A 17,450-nucleotide genomic window follows, 5' to 3' on the forward strand; every position below is an offset into this window, starting at 1 on the left:
GTTTGATTCTAAGCCCTCCTGTTCTTCCCCTCCATCTGAGATATCTGAGCTTGGGCATGGTGGCTCATGCCTGTAATCCCAGTACTTTGGGAGGCCAAGGCAGGAGGATCACTTGAGCTTTGGAGTTCAAGATCAACCTGGGCAACACAGCAAGACCTCGTCTCTACTAAAAACAAAAAAATAATAACCCAGGCATGGTGGCACATGCCTGGAGTCCCAGATACTCAGGAGGCTGAGGTGGGAGGATTGCTTGAGCCTGGGAGATTGAGGCTATGGTGAGCCCAACCTGGGCAACAGGTGAGACACTTGTCTCAAAAATAAAATGTATCTGAGGTTCTCAAGGTGACCTCAAGGTTCCAGTATGCTTAATGGCAGGGAGAACTCTAGGTCTGGGATGGTCCCAGCACTGTACTTAGAATAGTGCAGGGGAGAGGTCAGGAGACTAGACGGGGTCAATGATACAGTTCTCTGAAATAACCGTGAAGCCACGGTAAGGCTGCTATCTGAACATGCTAAAATAAAGCATCCTTCTTGTTTCCTGGAAAGCATCTGCTGGTTTATGGAGGATATATTTGTGAGAACTTTAGTACTAATGTTTAAGGCTAAACCTAGGATTATGTGTTTCTCATATTTCATTTTTAAAGCAAGCCTCAATAGATTTTAATATCATAGTGTAAGTAATCTGTTCTCATATCATCTGATATCATTTTAGTAATCCAATCTCATCTCAAGCTACAGAAAACCCTTCTTCCACTCCCCACCCCACAAATTCCAAGGTTATGAGACATCATGTTATGCGCAGCAGCTGAGTACTGGCTAAGCTATGACTTCCCCCCTGGAGGATTCTCACTCCACAATTGGAACTGTCCTGCTCCTGCCTCCCTGCCCAAGTTTCTCCCCAGTTGTCTATCATCCCTTAGTCCAGGAAGACAAGACACCTTACTGTCTACACTGATCTGGGCAAATTTGCTTTTGCCCTGTATCTCATCTGTTTTCTGAGGCACAACTCACTGAATATACGACAGAGGTAGTTAACAAACCATTCTTTGAAATCTGCACTCACATGAAGGAGGCAATCCCTACCCCCTACCCCCCACCACAGCCCATTCATCAAGAGAAATGCCTGTTTTGTGCATGAGGCAATGTGCCGGGAGACAAAGAATAAGGGAAGTGGGCCAGATAGGAAAGGAGGGTTGTCTTGTCCCCTTGAACTGACCTCCCGTAAGATTTGTCCCAGACAGCAATGTCTTTCTTCCCTATCATCTACAATCTTGGGAGCTCCTACGTGGTCCCATTAGTGTTGCATCAGCTCAGTCTAGCATCCGTGGGAAGCCAGATCTCTTTTGAGGGTCAAAGGCTAGGTAGAATGAAAATCGAAAGGTTCCAGAGCTCCAGCAGAAGAGTCACTCCCCCAACTGCCCTTTTCTAAGCTCTATTAAGATAGGCCAGGTTGGCTGGGTGCGGTGGCTCACGCCTGTAATCCCAGCACTTTGGGAGGCTGAGGGGGGCAGATCACGAGGTCAGGAGATGGAGACCATCCTGGCTAACAAGGTGAAACCCCGTCTCTATTAAAATAAAAAAAATTAGCCAGGCGTGGTGGCGGGCACCTGTAGTCCCAGCTACTCGGGAGGCTGAGGCAGGAGAATGGCATGAACCCAGGAGGCAGAGCTTGCAGAGAGGCAAGATTGCGCCACTGCACTCCAGCCTGGACAACAGAGCAAAACTCCGTCTCAAAAAAAAAGAAAAAAGAAAAAGATAGGCCAGGTTATGCTACAGAAACACACACCACCAATGTCTCAGTGGTTTAACAGAACAAATGTTTATTTCTTGTTCTCACAAAGTCCGTTATCAGTCTGGAGACTCTCGGGAATAGCCGCCCTCCATGCAGTGGCTCAGTGTTCTGGACTGCTTTGATTTCATGGCTCCTCTCTCTGTATGTGGTTCCATGATTAAGGCAGGAAAGGAGAGCACTGGTCTTGTACCAGCAAAAAAAAAAAAAAAAAAGAAGAAGAAAAAAAAAGAAAAGCTTCAGCCAGAAGTGAGGGTGCTTCTACTCACAACTCATTGACCAAAACTATTTCATAACCTCGTCTTAGTGCAAGGAGCAGGAAAGCAAAACCATTATTTTTACTGTTCACTACAAGTTCCATGAGGGGATGTAATTTTGTCTCTTGGCCACTCCTGTGTCCTCAGAGTATAGGACAGTGCCTGGCACATCATAGGCCTTCATTAAATTGACCAGAATGAATGAATGCAGTGCCAGAAAGCAAGCCACACATGATCTGGGAAAAGAAACAGAATCCTGGAGGTCTTAGGTTAAGAATGTGCTGGGGGCCGGGCGTGGTGGCTCAAGCCTGTAATCCCAGTAATTTGGGAGGCCAAGACGGGCGGATCACGAGGTCAGGAGATCGAGATCACCCTGGCTAACACGGTGAAACGCCGTCTCTACTAAAAAATACAAAAAACTAGCCGGACGAGGTGGCGGGCGCCTGTAGTCCCATCTACTCGGGAAGCTGGCTGAAGCAGGAGAATGGCGTGAACCCGGGAGGCAGAGCTTGCAGTGAGCTGAGATCCAGCCACTGCACTCCAGCCTGGGCGACAGAGCGAGACTCTGTCTCAAAAAAAAAAAAAAAAGAATGTGCTGGGTAAGAGCTATGCAGACCAGAGCTCCAGAGTCGGCTGTACTTAAGAAACAATAATTAGTATAGGCTGGGCATGGTGGCTCATGCATGTAATTCCAGCACTTTGGGAGGCCGAGGTGGGCGTTTGAGGTCAGGAGTTCAAGAACAGCCTGCTCAACATGGTGAAACCCCGTCTCCACTAAAAATACAAAAAATTAGCCAGGCGTGGTGGTAGGCGCCTGTAATCCCAGCTACTCTGGAGGCTGAGGCAGGAGAATCGCTTGAATCTGGGAGGCGGAGGATGCAATGAGCTGAGATCACACCATTGCACTCCAGCCTGGGTGACAAGAGCAAAACTCTGTCTCAAAATAAATAAATAAATAAGCAGTTTGGAAGAGGTCATTTAACCCCTTTCCTGATATACCTAAGAGCTCTAAAAGGAATGCACCTGAGTCACTGCTGTAGCTAAATAAGCAAGTTATAAGAAAATCCATAGGCTATACAGACTTTTGGCAATCCATCAAATTTATCACCTGAGGCTGCTGTTAAATGCTGTGCTGGAAAGAACAAAGACAGGTAGAGCTTACAGTGTAGGACAAAACAACATGGATGTGGATTTGCTTATCCTCGCCCAACACTCAGCACCAGTTCCCAAACGCTTTATTTAGGGAACCATCTCCTCCTGACTAGATGTCCAGGTCTCCATGCCAAATGAGCCACAGGATCCTGTCTGCAGCACACACACTCCAACTCCCATACAAACGTTGTCTTTTTTTTTTTTTTTTTTTGAGACGGAGTCTCACGCGGTCACCCAGGCTGGAGTGCAGTGGTGCGATCTCGGCTCACTGCAAGCGCCGCCTCCCGGGTTCATGCCATTCTCCTGCCTCAGCCTCCCAAGTAGCTGGGACTACAGGCGCCCACCACTATCCCGGGTAATTTTTTGTATTTTTAGTAGAGACAGGGTTTCACCATATTAGTAAGGATGGTCTCGATCTCCTGACCTCGTGATCCGCCCACCTCGGCCTCCCAAAGTGCTGGGATTACAGGCGTGAGCCACCGTGCCTGGCCAAGTCTCTCATTCTTAATAACAAAGAAAAACCAATTAAAAAGTAAATAAATAAACAAAATTCTGAGTTGATCTTAATTCCCACTAATTTTCTTTCAGGCCTTGGGCAAGTACGAATTTTTATACCTGCTTTATCCTACTGACATTGCAAGTCTAGTTTCTTTTATTGCAGAAAATTCTTTACATCTTATGTTCCATGGCTACAAATTCCAACCCGTTTACCCAAGATTCCACTAGAGATGTTTTCTGTTTTCCCAACATCACCAATGAGAGAGACATAAGTTAATGCATTAATAGTTCATCTGAAGATTCCCTAGTGGTTAAGTTAACATGATTTCATCACTGTGATAACAGGATCCAAGAGCAGAAGTTGCCAAAATGTTCAAGAAGGAACTCAAATGATGTTCAACTTTGCAAACCATGTCCAATGACTAAAGAAAGAAAATCCAATTTCATTCTTGGAACACTTTATATTGTAATTCATTTCTGCCTCATGAGACTATTGAAATTGGTAAGCCTGCTACTGTGAAGAGAATGGTATGCAATTAAACATGCATGTTATTGCTTTTTGTTTTGGAAGACCACGCTGCAAATGTACCTACTGGATGTGTTCAAGAATGACTGGAGAGATCAATGCAAAACGAACAATGTTTACTTCTGTGACCACAGAAAACTACTGAGTGGCTGCAGACCAAGTCTTGATTATTTTCTGTGAAACATATGTTTATCCCCCCCATTTTCTGATGTAAAATTTTTCAAGGTTTGTGATTTTTGTTTTACATAAATTTTAGTGTCAAGCTCCATTTAGTGAACGTCTTCAGAATGACACTGGACAAGCTTCTCTTCACAGGTGGAGTTTCTGGTGTCTAAGAAGGCTTGACCGCCTGCTGAAATTTCTCCTGCATATGCTGCAAGTATATGGCTGCTCACCTGTGTGGGTTCTCCGGTGTTTAATAAGGTGGGAGTTCTGACTGAATTTTTTTCCACATTCATGACATGTGAAGGGCTTTTCTCCTGTATGAGTTCTTTGGTGTGTATGTAAATTTGTATTTTGACTGAAGCTTTTCCCACACCATGAACATTTATATGGTTTTATTCCTTGGTGTGTTGTTAAGTGCTTATTAAGATCTGAACTCCATCTAAACCTCTTATCACACTGTTGACATTTATAGGGTTTCTCTTCAGTGTGAATTCTTTGGTGCTTAATCAGGTCAGAGCTAACTCTGAAGGTTTTCCCACATTCCTGACATTTAAAAGGCTTCTCTCTTGCACAATCCTTCTTGTGACGATCCATAAGTTTGAGCAGCTCTTGTTTCCAGGTTGAAAGTTTCTTTCTTTTCTTCACTGGAAAATCTTGGGGCCATTTCCCCACTCTGTGCACATCAAAATGATTTTCTTTGCCTGCTGTTTTCTGGGGAACTTTTACTTTGGCCTTTTTTGATATGATGTCTGTTGATGCTTGTATTTCTAAGTCAGAAAGAGATACAGGCTGATGATTTTCAGTGTCATTTTTGAGCTTTAACCCTGTTGGAATAAACATAATCACCCATCTGTATCCCAGAACAAGAAAATCACAGGAATAAAAAGAAAAATTCAATGATTTTTTAAAAAAAGGAACAAAAGCTTAAAATGTTAAGCCCTTGCAAAAGTGCGTATCAAGGCACATTTCTCCACTTCCCATGGTATATTTACCTGTAGGAGATTTTCCGGCACTATCCTTAAACTCCGGGGATACTTGAACCCATGGCTCTTCCCCTTGCTCTAGACAGGAGATCACTTTAGGTTTGGGGAGCACAAACAATGCTGTCAAATGGACAAAATGAGGTCAAGGACTGGTAACTTAACAGTGAACTGGTCCACTAATCCCAGACTGTTTCAGGATGACCAAAGACATTTTACAATTTGTTACTCCAAATGGTTAAATGGATAGACTCCAAGTTCCAGTATCATGTTTATACTGTGCTATATTTATAGGTAGCTATGCAAAACAGAGACTAATAAACCTATGGTAGATCAATGAAAAGGATATAGGGAATGGGAATCCAGTACACATTCTCCCTCTTTTGCCATCAATACCCTATATCCAACCAAGGGGGAACCAAGCTCCAGAAGTTGCAGGGAATATAAGCTGGTCTTATTAACTCTTTAGAAGCACTCAGCCTGGATAAGACCAGGTATGGCAGAGCCAATGCGAAGGACACTGACTTGAGTATCATAAGCACGAGTGATTACTATTATAATTACAGTTACTTTTTATTTAGCCTTTATTCTTTAGCCACAGGCCCTCAGCTAGGATAGATTTCTACCATTCCTATAGATTACTGGTTCATATGCAGGTACAAGAAATAGACCAAAATCACTTTGTGAAATTTCTCTAATTACAGATTGCAAGGTATGAAACTGTCACTCATTCATTCAACAAACATGTATTGAGTGCCCGTGGTGTGTTAGGCACTGCTCGAGGGCTAGGGATATAGCAGTGAAGAAGACCCCTGATTTCATGGACTTTACATTACAGTATAGGGGTGGCACAATCAATCAATAAACAAAATAATGTCAGGGAGTGATAAATGTTTTAAAGAAAACTAAATCATGGTAGAGTATTTAAGATTCTGCTCCTGGGAAGCTATTTTAGATAAGGTCCTGTGGGACACCTCTTTGAGAAAGTAATACTTGAGCAGAAACCTAAAAGTGAGTTTTGCCGCATGGCAGAAAAGTATGCAAGGCAAAGGAAAACTAGAAATGGGCCTGGCGAGTTCAAGTAACAGAAAGATGACCAGTGTGGCTAAAGAGGACTGAGTGCACAAGCGCACCAGTAGCAGGACACATGTGCAAAGAAGTCCATAGCAACCAGACCATGGAGGGTCCTGAGGCCTTGGTAAGAAGTTTAGATTTTTCTCCACATATGGTAAGAAGTAACCACAGCCTTCTGAAGCAAGGAAACGCAACCATCTGATTATGTTTTCAAAAAATCTATCAGGGTTCTGTGTAGAAAACAGACTGTGGGAGGACAAGAGAGGAGGCGGGGGACCTGTTAGAAAGCTACTGACATTGACCTGCTTCAAGATGACACTGGCTAAGATCAGGATGCTGGCAGTGCAAGGAGCTGAAACATGGTTGCAGTCAGGATATGTCAAAGTAGAGTTAAGAAAACTTGCTAATGAATTAACAGTGGGGGATGATGGCAAGATCAGGGTAAAAGATGACAGTACTAGCTGGGCACGGTGGCTCACGCCTGTAATCACAGCACTTTGGGAGGCCAAGGCAGGCAGATCACAAGGTCAGAAGATTGATACCATCCTGGTTAACATGGTGAAACCCCGACTCTACTAAAAAAATACAAAAAATATTAGTTGGGCATGGTGGCGGGCACCTGTAGTCCCAGCTACTCAGGAGGCTGAGTCAGGAGAACGGCGTGAACCTGGGAGGCAGAGCTTGCAGTGAGCTGAGATGGCGCCACTGCACTCCAGCCTGGGTGACAGAGCAAGCCTCAGTCTCAAAAAAAAAAAAAAAAAAAAAAAAGATGACAGTACTTTGTTCGCCCTGAGCAACTGGATAATGGTGGTGCCCCTTACTGAGATGGGAAAAACATGATGGAGAAGGTTTGGGGAAAGGGAGGGAAGGGATCAAGATCTCCACATAGGATAAGGAATGAGCATGTCCATTTGGAAAAAACTCCCCAGGTGATCTGGATACACTACCTACACCCTCCCCTACTGTCTAGTTGAGAATCAACCAGCTCCTGGAACAGTGAGACCCTCTCACAGAGGTTCATTCTCAGTAAGCTGGGAACAGATTACTCAACTTCTACATAAAAAGAAGGGAGAATCTTTACCTAGAGAGATGACAGTCTCATAGTTTTCCTGCATTACATCATTGTAGAGGGCCTTCTGAGTGTATTCCAGTAACTCCCATTCTTCCTGGGGAAAATATATGGCCACTTCTTCAAATGTCAACAAGTTCTAAAGAAGAGAATGGACTTCAGCTCCGAACCTGCCACTGCAGAAGCAGCCTAACTGGGTATGAACTGCATGGTAGGCCAGGCGCTACAGAAATTAACAACACGATTTAAGGAGGAAAAAAATAAAAATAAAAATAAAGGCAGGGGAGAAGGTAGAAAAAAGGAGCCAAGGGGTCAGCAAACAGCCTAGGAGGTACCCAGTTCCCTCTGGGCCAAGCCTAATTGTCCAGGGTAGAACCTCTGGGGCTAACATGCCTCAGGGCACATGCTGGGCAGTATGGGTCTTGGGCAGCAGGGAAAGGCAGATAAGGTCATGCTCAGGTAGCCCTACACTGCTGGAAAGCACAGTTCACCTGGGATTGAGACAAGAGGAGCTCAGGTGCCACTGTCCAGTCTTTGGTGTTTGTCTGCTCAGGAAAGACTAAAATCTGTTGAGCAGGCAAGGCTGTGGGTGGAAAAGAGCCAGAGGGCATTTCTCTTGTTTCTATGAACATCCGTAGCTCATTTCTAAAATACAGAAGATCCTGATTCTTTCTGGAAAGACAGGACACCTTTTTAAGGGTATATATGGTAACCACTTGGTTCTTTGTAAATTAGAACCAAGTGTCTACCCCCCCCAGAACCGGTTCCCCAGATGATTATCCTCGGTTTTCATGAGAAAAGTTAATAAAAAGAGATATGTATATATATATATGGTTTTTTTTTCCCCTTGCATGATATAAATTTTTCTGAGTTGAGCAAAACTTAGAAGTACTCAATTTGAAAATGAAGTACTCAGGAAGCCCAGTGTGCCAAATAAAATTAAACAAGAGGGTAAATATGAACTTGACAAATTCAACTAACAGCAAGGAGATCAGCTAAGTGGCTGATAAGGACTGAGCAAGGGCTTGAGTAGCAGATGAGGGGAGACAGGTGAGCAGGAACCAGACTGCAGAGTGTTCTGGAGCCCTGGTAATATCAGACTTTTTTTTTTCTGAATGTAAGTGACCACAAGCTCTTGAGGCAAGGAAATGTCATGATCTGATTAGGTTTTTAAAAGATCAATCTAGCTTCTGTATAGAAAACAGACTGTGTAAAGGCACAAGGAGATGCAGGGGCACCTGTTAAAAAGCTACTCACTCATGTACGCCTGGTTCAAGATGACACTGGCTTACACCAGGATGCTAACAGTGCAAGAAGCTGAGACATGGTTGGAGTCAGGATATGTCAAAGTAAAGCTAAGAAAACTTGCTAATGAATTAACAGTGGGGTATGATGACAAGATCAGAACAAAGGAGGACTGTTACTTTGTATGCCTTGAGCAACTGGATAATGGTTGTGCCCCTTACTGAGATAAGAAAGACATGGAAGAGGAAGTTTGGTGGAAGAGAGAGGGAAGGGATTAAGAACTCCATGTGGGATAAGCAATCAGCACGTACATTTGGAAAAAGCTCCCCAGGTGATCTAGATACACTACCTACACCCTCCCCTACACCATTTAGTTGGGAATGAACCAGCTCCTGGAACAGTCAGACACCCCTCACTGGGGTTCCTTCTCAGTAAGCCAAGAATAGAGTACTCAACTACATAAAGGGAAGGGAAAATCTTTACCTAGAGAGATGACAGTCTCATAGTTTTCCTGCATTACATCATTGTAGAGGGCCTTCTGAGTGGGATCCAATAACTCCCATTCTTCCTGGGAAAAATACATGGCCACTTCTTCAAATGTCAACAAGCTCTAAAGAAGAGAATGGACTTCAGCTCAGAACCTGCCACTATACAGAAGCAGCCTAGCCACCTGACTGTGAACTGCATGGCAGGCCAGGTGATAAAGGAATTAACAGAACATGTTTTTTTTTTTAAATGAGAAGGCAGAAAAAAAAGGAGCCAAGGGGTCAGCCCACAGCCTGGAAGGTACCCAGTTGCCCAGAGAACACCCGGGACTAACACACCTCTGAACCCCTCCTGGACAGTATGAATCGTGTGTAGCAGAGAAAGATAGCCCTAAACAGCTGGAAAGCACAGCTCACCTGGGACTCAGGCAAGATGTGCTCAGGTGTCACTGTCCAGTCTTTGGTGTGTGTTTGCTCAGGAAAGGCTATAATCTGTTGAGTAGGCACAGCTGTGGGGGGAAAAGAGCCAGAAGTAATCTCTTTTATCCATAAAATCCTGAGCTCATTTCTAAAATACTGATCCTGACTTAAGTACAGATAGGACACCTTTACACATGTGTGGTGCGTGTGATGCCTGAAGCAGTCTCTTCATAAGTAAGAACCAAATGTCCACCAGCCCCTAGAACCAGTTCTCCAATTAACCATTTCCTCAGTCTTCATCAGAGAAATAAAAGGGAAATCCCTTTTCCTCTCATTTTTCTGAGTTAGGCCAAAATTTGATATCTTAAAATGAAGTACTAAGGGACTCCACAGTACGGAAGGAGATGAAGTTTGTCTTTTATTGTTTTTCCTGGTACACAATTGTTTTCACATTCTGCCACTAATAGCCCATCTGATCCCAATTCCTTCTGTATTTTATGAGGATGAGGTGACCCCCAAGCCTTCCCACTCCATTTCTTTCCTTCCTCTCCACTTTTCTAAGGAACAGAGTTCATGCTATTATTACCAAGAAGAGTTCTGTGGTTTAGCTATTTCTGTTCCCTAGGCCAACTCCCACTTTCATCCACAGCTGGCATTTCTACTGCTGTCTGGAAGGACACCATAGCTGCTATCAAAGCTGGTTTTACAAATCCACAGAGCACGGTATTCAAAAAATGCCCATGACATTTTGGGTGAATAAGCTATTATCACAGCTCCCAGAAGGAAATTATCATGAAGCTCCTTACCCCTCTCATACACGGGCTCAGTCTCTTTATGAGTATTCCTGCTGAGCTGTTCTTGCAGACCCTGGTATGTATTCCAAAATTCTTCATCTTGGGATACGTCCACTGGTTGGGACTCTGCTGGCTTCAGCCTGAAACTTGAGGCCTCTGCTGTTTCTCCCAAGAGCAATGCCTCCTTTCCCAGCTCATGGACTGCAACCTAGAAATAATTCCCATCCTTGTTACTACAGAACTTACTTTTGGTTTGTGGGGATGGAAGCAGAGCAACAGGTATACAGCCCACATTGTCAGTAGTATAAGACACTAAAAAAAATGACAAAGGCTTAAAGATACTGGGCCACCAATGTTCCACAAATGTCTATACACAAATATGAGAAAACTAGGGTAAAAGGAAACAAACCGCGGTTCCTGCCAGCCCTTCAACACAGCAGCTTCTACTCCTCTGTATATGGTCTAGGTCAGGCCACTGGCAGGGTTGGGCAGGCCACTCATCTTTTTTTTGTTTTGTGATGAGTTTTGCTCGTTGCCCAGGCTGGAGGGCAGTGGCATAATTTCGGCTCACTACAACCTCTGCCTCCTAGGTTCAAGTGATTCTCCTGCCTCAGCTTTCCGAGTAGCTGGGATTACAGGTATGCACCACCGTGCCCAGCTAATTTTTGCATTTTTAGTAGAGATGGGTTTCTCCATATTGGTCAAACTGCTCTTGAACTCCCGACCTCAGGTGATCTGCCCACCTCGGCCTCCCAAAAGTGCTGGGATTACAGGTGTGAGTCATTGTGCCCGGCCGGGCAGGCCACTCATTCTAATGCTGTCTTGTCAGGCCTTTTCTCTTGACTTCAAACCCACAATTGTGGTTTTCTATCTTCTACTGTTCACTAAAATTCAAAGAAATGAATTTAAAAGTTTTCCTGTCAGCCTGATTATCCCTATAGCCACAGGTTTTCAGAGAATTGGGACAGAATGGAGAAAAAAGGGGAGAGTGGCTCCAACCTACCTCCAGATGATTTTGACACCGAACATAGGTCCTGCCCTGTATTCTTCCCAGCAGACCTGAGGTCAGCAGATGTGTCGCCACCCACCAAGGTCATACCCTGGCTCCCTACTTGTCAGCAGAGCCAAGGAACAACCATTAAGGGAAGGCAGTAGAGGCTTTCATCTACTTTAGGGAGGACATTACCCATCAGTGCATTTCTTCTCCTTGGCTATTCTGTTCGGATTTTTCTTTTTTCCAAATCTTGGTTTCCCTTTTTTCTATGTTTTCTTTTCTTTTGCAGTCTTCCCCTGGTTATTTTTCTTTTTTTTTTTTTTTTGAGACAGGGTCTCACTCTGTCACCCAGACTGGGGTACAGCCATGCAGTCATGGCTCACTGCAGTCTCCCACCTCAGCCTCCCAAGTAGCTGGGACTACAGGCACACGACACCACGCCCAGCTAATTTTTGTATTTTTTGTAGAAACAGAGCTTCACCATGTTGCCCAGGCTGGATTTTTCCTAATATTTAAAAACATTTTTTTTTGAGATGGAGTCTCGCTCAGTTGCCCAGGCTGAAATGCAGTGGTGCGATCTCTGCTCACTGCAACCTCTGCGTCCTGGGTTCAAGCCATTTTCCTGCCTCAGCCTTCTGAGTAGCTGGCATTACAGGCACATGCCACCACACCCAGCTAGTTTATGTAATTTTTGTAGAAACGGGGTTTCAGCATGTTAGTCAGGCTGGTTTCAAACTCCTGACCTTGTGATCCATCTGCCTCAGCCTCCCAAAGTGCTGGGATTATAGATGTGAGCCTCCATGCCCGGCCTAAAACATTTTTTTTTAAGAGACAAGGTCTCACTCTGTTGCCCAGGCCAGAGTACAATGCTGCAATAACAACTCACTGCAGCCTCAAACTTCTGGGTCAAGCAATCCTCTCACCTCAGCCTCCTGTGAAACTGGGACTACAGGCATGTACCATTAGCCTGGCTTCTTTTCTTTTTTTTTTCATAGCAACAAGGTCACACTATGTTCCCAAGACTGGTCTCAAGCGATCCTCCCACCTTGACCCCTAAAGTGTTCAAAATATAGGCATGAGCCACCGAACCTGGCAATTTCTCCTTTTCTTTAAATGTCCTTGTTTTCCTGTGTTCTCCTTGGGGATCTGCCCTTTTTTTTTTTAAGACAGGGTCTCACTCTGTCACCCAAGGGAGTGCAGTGGTGCGATCTCAGCTCACTGCAACCGCCACCTCCTGGGCTCAGGTGATTCTCCTAACTCAGCCTCCCAAGTAACTGGGACCACAGGTGTGTGCCACCATGCCTGGCTAATTTTGATGGTTTTTGTAGAGACGGGGTTTCACCACGTTGCCCAGGCTGGGCTCAGGGGATCTGCCTGCCTCGGCCTCTCAAAGTGCTGGAATTACAGGTGTGAGCCACTGTGCCCGGCCCCCTTTTTTTTTTTGTGAGATGAAGTCTTGCTGTGTCACCCAGGCTGGAGTGCAATGGCGTGATCTCGGCTCACTGCAACCTCCCAGGTTCAAATGATTCTTCCTCCTCAGCCTCCAGGATAGCTGAGATTACCGGCACCTGTCATCATGCGCAGCTAATTTGTTTATTTCTGTAGAGAGAGGGTTCCACCACGTTGTCCAGGCTGGTCTTGATCTCCTGACCTCAGGTGATCCACCCGCCTCAGCCTCCCAAAGTGCTGGGATTATAGATGTGAGCCATTGCACCCGGCCTCCCTGACTCTTTATTACCTTTTATTCTTTTTTTTTTTTTTTTTTTTTTTTTTTGAGACGGAGTCTCGCTCTGTCGCCCAGGCTGGAGTGCAGTGGCCGGATCTCAGCTCACTGCAAGCTCCGCCTCCCGGGTTCACGCCATTCTCCTGCCTCAGCCTCCCGGGTAGCTGGGACTACAGGCGCCCGCCACCTCGCCCGGCTAGTTTTTTGTATTTTTTAGTAGAGACGGGGTTTCACCATGTTAGCCAGGATGGTCTCGATCTCCTGACCTCGTGATCCGCCCGTCTCGGCCTCCCCAAGTGCTGGGATTACAGGCTTGAGCCACCGCGCCCGGCCTATTACCTTTTATTCTGTTTCTAAGTCCTTAAGTCCTGTATCCTTGGCCAAGCCAGACTAGGCCCATCACCCTCAATTCACCCTGGCTCCAAAGAGGGCAAAAGCAACTCTCTTTCTCTAAGACCAGGTAAGTATCTGCCACAATCTCTGAAACCTGTGAACTTTTCTGTGGGTCTGTAGTTTCAAGTCCCACCTTAACTGTCCTAAAAAAAAAAACAGTGACCTAATCCATCTAATTTCTCAACTAACTGCCACCATCGCTACTATATCCACCTGCATCCTATTTCACTGTACATGCCAGGAATCTTTCTTCTCACCCCATTCCATGTTTGACCAGATTCCCTCTGCAAATGTTCTACCAGAGCCACAGCCTCCTCAATGCTCTGTGGATGGTGCTTCTGCATCTGGGTCTGTGTCTCCCTGGGCAGAACAGTCAGGAACTGCTCTAGCACCAGCAGTTCCAGTATCTGCTCTTTTGAGTGGATCTCTGGCCGCAGCCATAGATGACATAATTCTTGAAGTTTGCTGACAGCCTCACGAGGTCCAGCTGCTTCATCATAGGTGAAGTTCCGGAAGTGCCAGCAAGAGCTGTTAGGATCGAGACTGTCCATTTGAGGAGATTTTTCACTCTGACCGGAGCTCTCTCTTGCAGGTTCCTTGCTCTCCCACAAAGCCCTGATCTGAGGGTCCAAGTACGCAGCCACTTTCAGATCTACCATCATCATTCTGCTCTAGGAAGTTCTGTTCCTGTGTTAAGACACCCAATTGGTACCACGTTTGACAAATGAGATCCCGTCTGGTCTTGTACAAAAGCAATAAAAGGATCTTCTTCCTAAAAGCACTAAAGACAAGAAAAAAAAAAGTACGTATCAATAAGAAACTCACATGACCCTCATCACTTGCTACTTATGAGAGAAAAAAGAACAGAAAAGATGTCTTGTCTTCCCTTCAAAATCAACTAGCAGGTCCTTTGTTTTTCTCCTTTTCTATTATTCAGCTCAAGCACAGCACAAAAAAGACAAATGTCAGTGGACAACTGTCTTTTTTATAAAAAGCAAAACAATTTAGGAAAGGTTGGTGGGTAAGAAAATTGGCACCCACTGGCTGAAAGGTATTTTGGGATTTTCCAAGGATTTAACTGGTGTGCCTCCTATCCCATCTTCCCCATAAGAAAAGAATAGGAGAAAACAAGATTAGGAAAACATTCTGAGATTCTCTTAAATTTTAACAGATCATTCCAGTCTGTCTTTAGTAAGGGGAGTACAACTTTTATGACCCGTCATCCTCTTATGAAGACAGAAGCCTTCACTTTAAAAACATTTTAGGCCAGATGCAGTGGCTCATGCCTGTATTCCCAACACTTTTGGAGACCGAGGTGGGAGGATCACTTGAGCCAGGAGTTTCAGACCAGCCTGAGCAACATAGCAAGACCCCGTCTCTACAAAACACAAAATTTAAAAAAAAAAAAAAATAGCCAGGATGGTAGAGCACACTAGTAGTTCTAGTTCAGGAGGCTGAGGTGGGAGAGTCACGTGAGCCTAGCAATTCAAGGTTGCAGTAAGCCATGACCCCATCAATGCACTCCAGCCTGGGAGTTAGAGCAAGACTTTGTCTCCCTAATTTAAAAACTAAAAATAAAGGCACCTTAAAAAACAACATTTTAGATTTTCCATTGTAGGAATACTGGCAAAAGAGCTGACACAGTGAGATCAAAATACAGTAGTACCCCCTTATCCAAGGGGGGTAAGTTCCAGTACATTCTGTGAATACCTAAAACCCCCAACAGCATCTAACTGCCTTATACTATTTTCTCTATGTATACATTGCTATGATAGTTTAATTTATAAATGAGGTACAATAAGAGATTAACAATAAAACACTGTAATAAGTTACTTAAAACTGGCGGGGCACCGTCACTCATGCCTGCAATCCCAGCACTTTGGGAGGCCCAACGTGGGTGGATCACCTGAGATCAGGACTTCAAGACCAGCCTGGCCAACATGGTGAAACCTTCTCTACTGAAAATACAAAAATTAGCCAGGTGTGGTGGTGCGTGCCTGTAGTCCCAGATACCCAGCCGGCTGAGGCAGGAGAACTGTGAATCCGGGAGGCGGAGGTTGCAGTCAGCTGAGACCGCGCCAGGGCACTTCAGCCCGGGCAGCAAAGCGAGACTCCACCTCAAAAAAAAAAAAAAAAAAAAAAAGTTATTTAAAACTTAGGAACTGTTTATTTCTGGAGTTTTGCATTTAATACTTTTTGTACCGCAGTTGACAGCGGGCAAGTGAAACCCAGATAAAGTGGGGGGAAGGGGTACTACAGAAGGAAGGTAAAAAAAGTAACCTATTTTCAGACCATGTCTCTCCCAAGTAAGCAGCAAGATGCTCATCATTCTTCTTTGCAAGACACATAAAGGGTGCCATGCAGATGATTCATATTAATTTTTTTTTTTTTTTGAGATGAAGTCTCGCCCTGTCACCCAGGCTGGAGTGTAGTGGCATGATCTCAGCTCACTGCAACTTCCACCTCCCGGGTTCAAGTCATTCTCCTGCCTCAGCCTCCCAAGTAGCTGGGATTTCAGGAACGCGCCACCATGCCCGGGTAATTTTTGTATTTTTAGTAGAGACAGGGTTTCACCATCTTGGCCAGGCTAGTCTCGAATTCCTGACCTCGTGATCCACCCACCTCGGCCTCCCAAATTGCTGGGATTACAGGCGCGAGCCAACGCACCCGGCCTATACTAATTTTTAAGTGTGCTTACTTGATCTGGAGAAAATCACAGCTGGTCTGTGTTTACCAAATATCACGTTGTAAGAAAGGATATTTTATTTACAAAATATCAAGTCGTATTTTCTTTTTGTCGCTGATGTTTACGAAATATGAACTCCAATAGGAGTTGGTGACGATGAAAGTAAAACTTTTACTGACTTTACATTTCTCCAAAGGTCATTTAGACTCCTAAGTGGGGCTGAGGAGAGCCGTGAGCCTCACTTTTCCTTAAGTAAGCCAGCAGAAACGGCACCGAAATTCTGGCCAGGATGCCACCGGTATTCAAAGAAGTGGCCAGCTCCCTGCTGCCCACTCCGGCTCCGGAAGCACAGAGACACTTTGTGTTTTAGCATCAGCAGAAGCTGCTAGCCCTGAGGCTCAACCGACCGCATAACGTCGGCCGGACACGGAAATGCCAGCGGAGGCGGTAAAGGGTCTGAGGGCGCAGCTGCAGGCACTGCTGCCCGCCAGCACTCGGATTCGCCACAGCTTGTGTCTGCGACAGGCGTGTCACCGGGCACTAGGCAAGCAGGCAATGTCCCAGCAAGCTTCAGCCGCGCCTCTGGACTATAGCTGCGAAAAGCAGGGAGAGAATGCTTTCTCGAGCCCGACAGTGGCACCGCCTCAGGATCCAGCCGCGCGGCCCGGAAGCGCCGCGGCCGCCGCCTACGGAAAATGTCTGCCTCCCTGCGGCCGCCGCCGCTCCAGCGACTTCAGGGTTTAAGCCATGGGGGAAGCCGCTTCTCGGTTACCTCGGCCAGCCTGGCTTCCGTGGAGGCCGCTCCTCGCTTTCTGACGCTCAAACCCAAGCCGCCGCGCGGAAGGTTGCCGATCTGAGGCGCGCAACCGCCGTCCAACCGCGGTGCTGCCCTACCGCTGCCCTATCCAGGCTCAGAGCCCGAGAGCCGGCCGGAAGTGGAAGTGACGCTTTCCGAGGGCGCGCGCAGGCCCGCCCTCTGGCTATAGGCGTCTGAGAGCGGCCTGCTCCATCGCCAGAGAAACTGCTGCCGGCCCCGGAGGTGGGGAAGGGTTAACGCCACCGAGTCTCCAGACCCGCGGAAGCCTAGAGGGCCTTGCACCGGCTTACCGCGTGGCTGTCGCCGTCTGGTGTCCCCAGTGGGGGAGGCGTCGCACTGCCACGTCTGTTCTGTGTGGCCGTCGGGGCCCGGGAGCCTCGCCG

General features: G+C 45.9%; 1 protein-coding gene across 5 annotated transcripts; it reads right to left on the minus strand.

Moving 5' to 3' along the window:
* Positions 1-1,808: 1,808 nt before the first annotated feature.
* ZNF75A (zinc finger protein 75A) lies at positions 1,809-17,267 on the minus strand. Of its 5 annotated transcripts, XM_017886343.1 has the most exons (8): positions 17,023-17,173; positions 13,822-14,345; positions 10,467-10,662; positions 9,658-9,749; positions 9,239-9,365; positions 5,380-5,490; positions 4,618-5,211; positions 1,809-1,975 (listed from the first exon to the last, which is right to left on the minus strand). In XM_017886343.1, exons 2-8 carry the CDS (start codon positions 14,227-14,229, stop codon positions 1,950-1,952), a joined length of 1,554 nt encoding a protein of 517 aa, XP_017741832.1. In that variant the 5' UTR covers positions 14,230-14,345; positions 17,023-17,173; the 3' UTR covers positions 1,809-1,949. The 5 variants fall into 5 exon arrangements, 3 of the variants coding, with proteins under 3 accessions (XP_017741832.1, XP_017741831.1, XP_017741829.1); XM_017886342.1 differs by lacking the exon at positions 1,809-1,975 and having other exon boundaries at positions 3,833-5,154; XM_017886340.1 differs by lacking the exon at positions 1,809-1,975 and having other exon boundaries at positions 3,836-5,211; positions 17,023-17,267.
* Positions 17,268-17,450: the final 183 nt, after the last annotated feature.

Source organism: Rhinopithecus bieti, unplaced genomic scaffold (genome assembly GCF_001698545.2).
Source record: "Rhinopithecus bieti isolate Rb0 unplaced genomic scaffold, ASM169854v2 scaffold_13704, whole genome shotgun sequence".
Lineage (NCBI taxonomy): Eukaryota > Metazoa > Chordata > Mammalia > Primates > Cercopithecidae > Rhinopithecus > Rhinopithecus bieti.

Excerpts from the sequence above, each read along its gene's own strand:
- ZNF75A (XM_017886340.1), bottom strand. The coding sequence starts at position 14,229 with ATGATGATGGTAGATCTGAAAGTGGCTGCGTACTTGGACCCTCAGATC. Across the intron at positions 5,491-9,238 it reads TGAGACTGTCATCTCTCTAG|CATTGTTTGTGCTCCCCAAA; the intron begins GTAAAGATTTTC and ends TCCATTTGACAG. Across the intron at positions 5,212-5,379 it reads TGCCGGAAAATCTCCTACAG|GGTTAAAGCTCAAAAATGAC; the intron begins GTAAATATACCA and ends TTATTCCAACAG.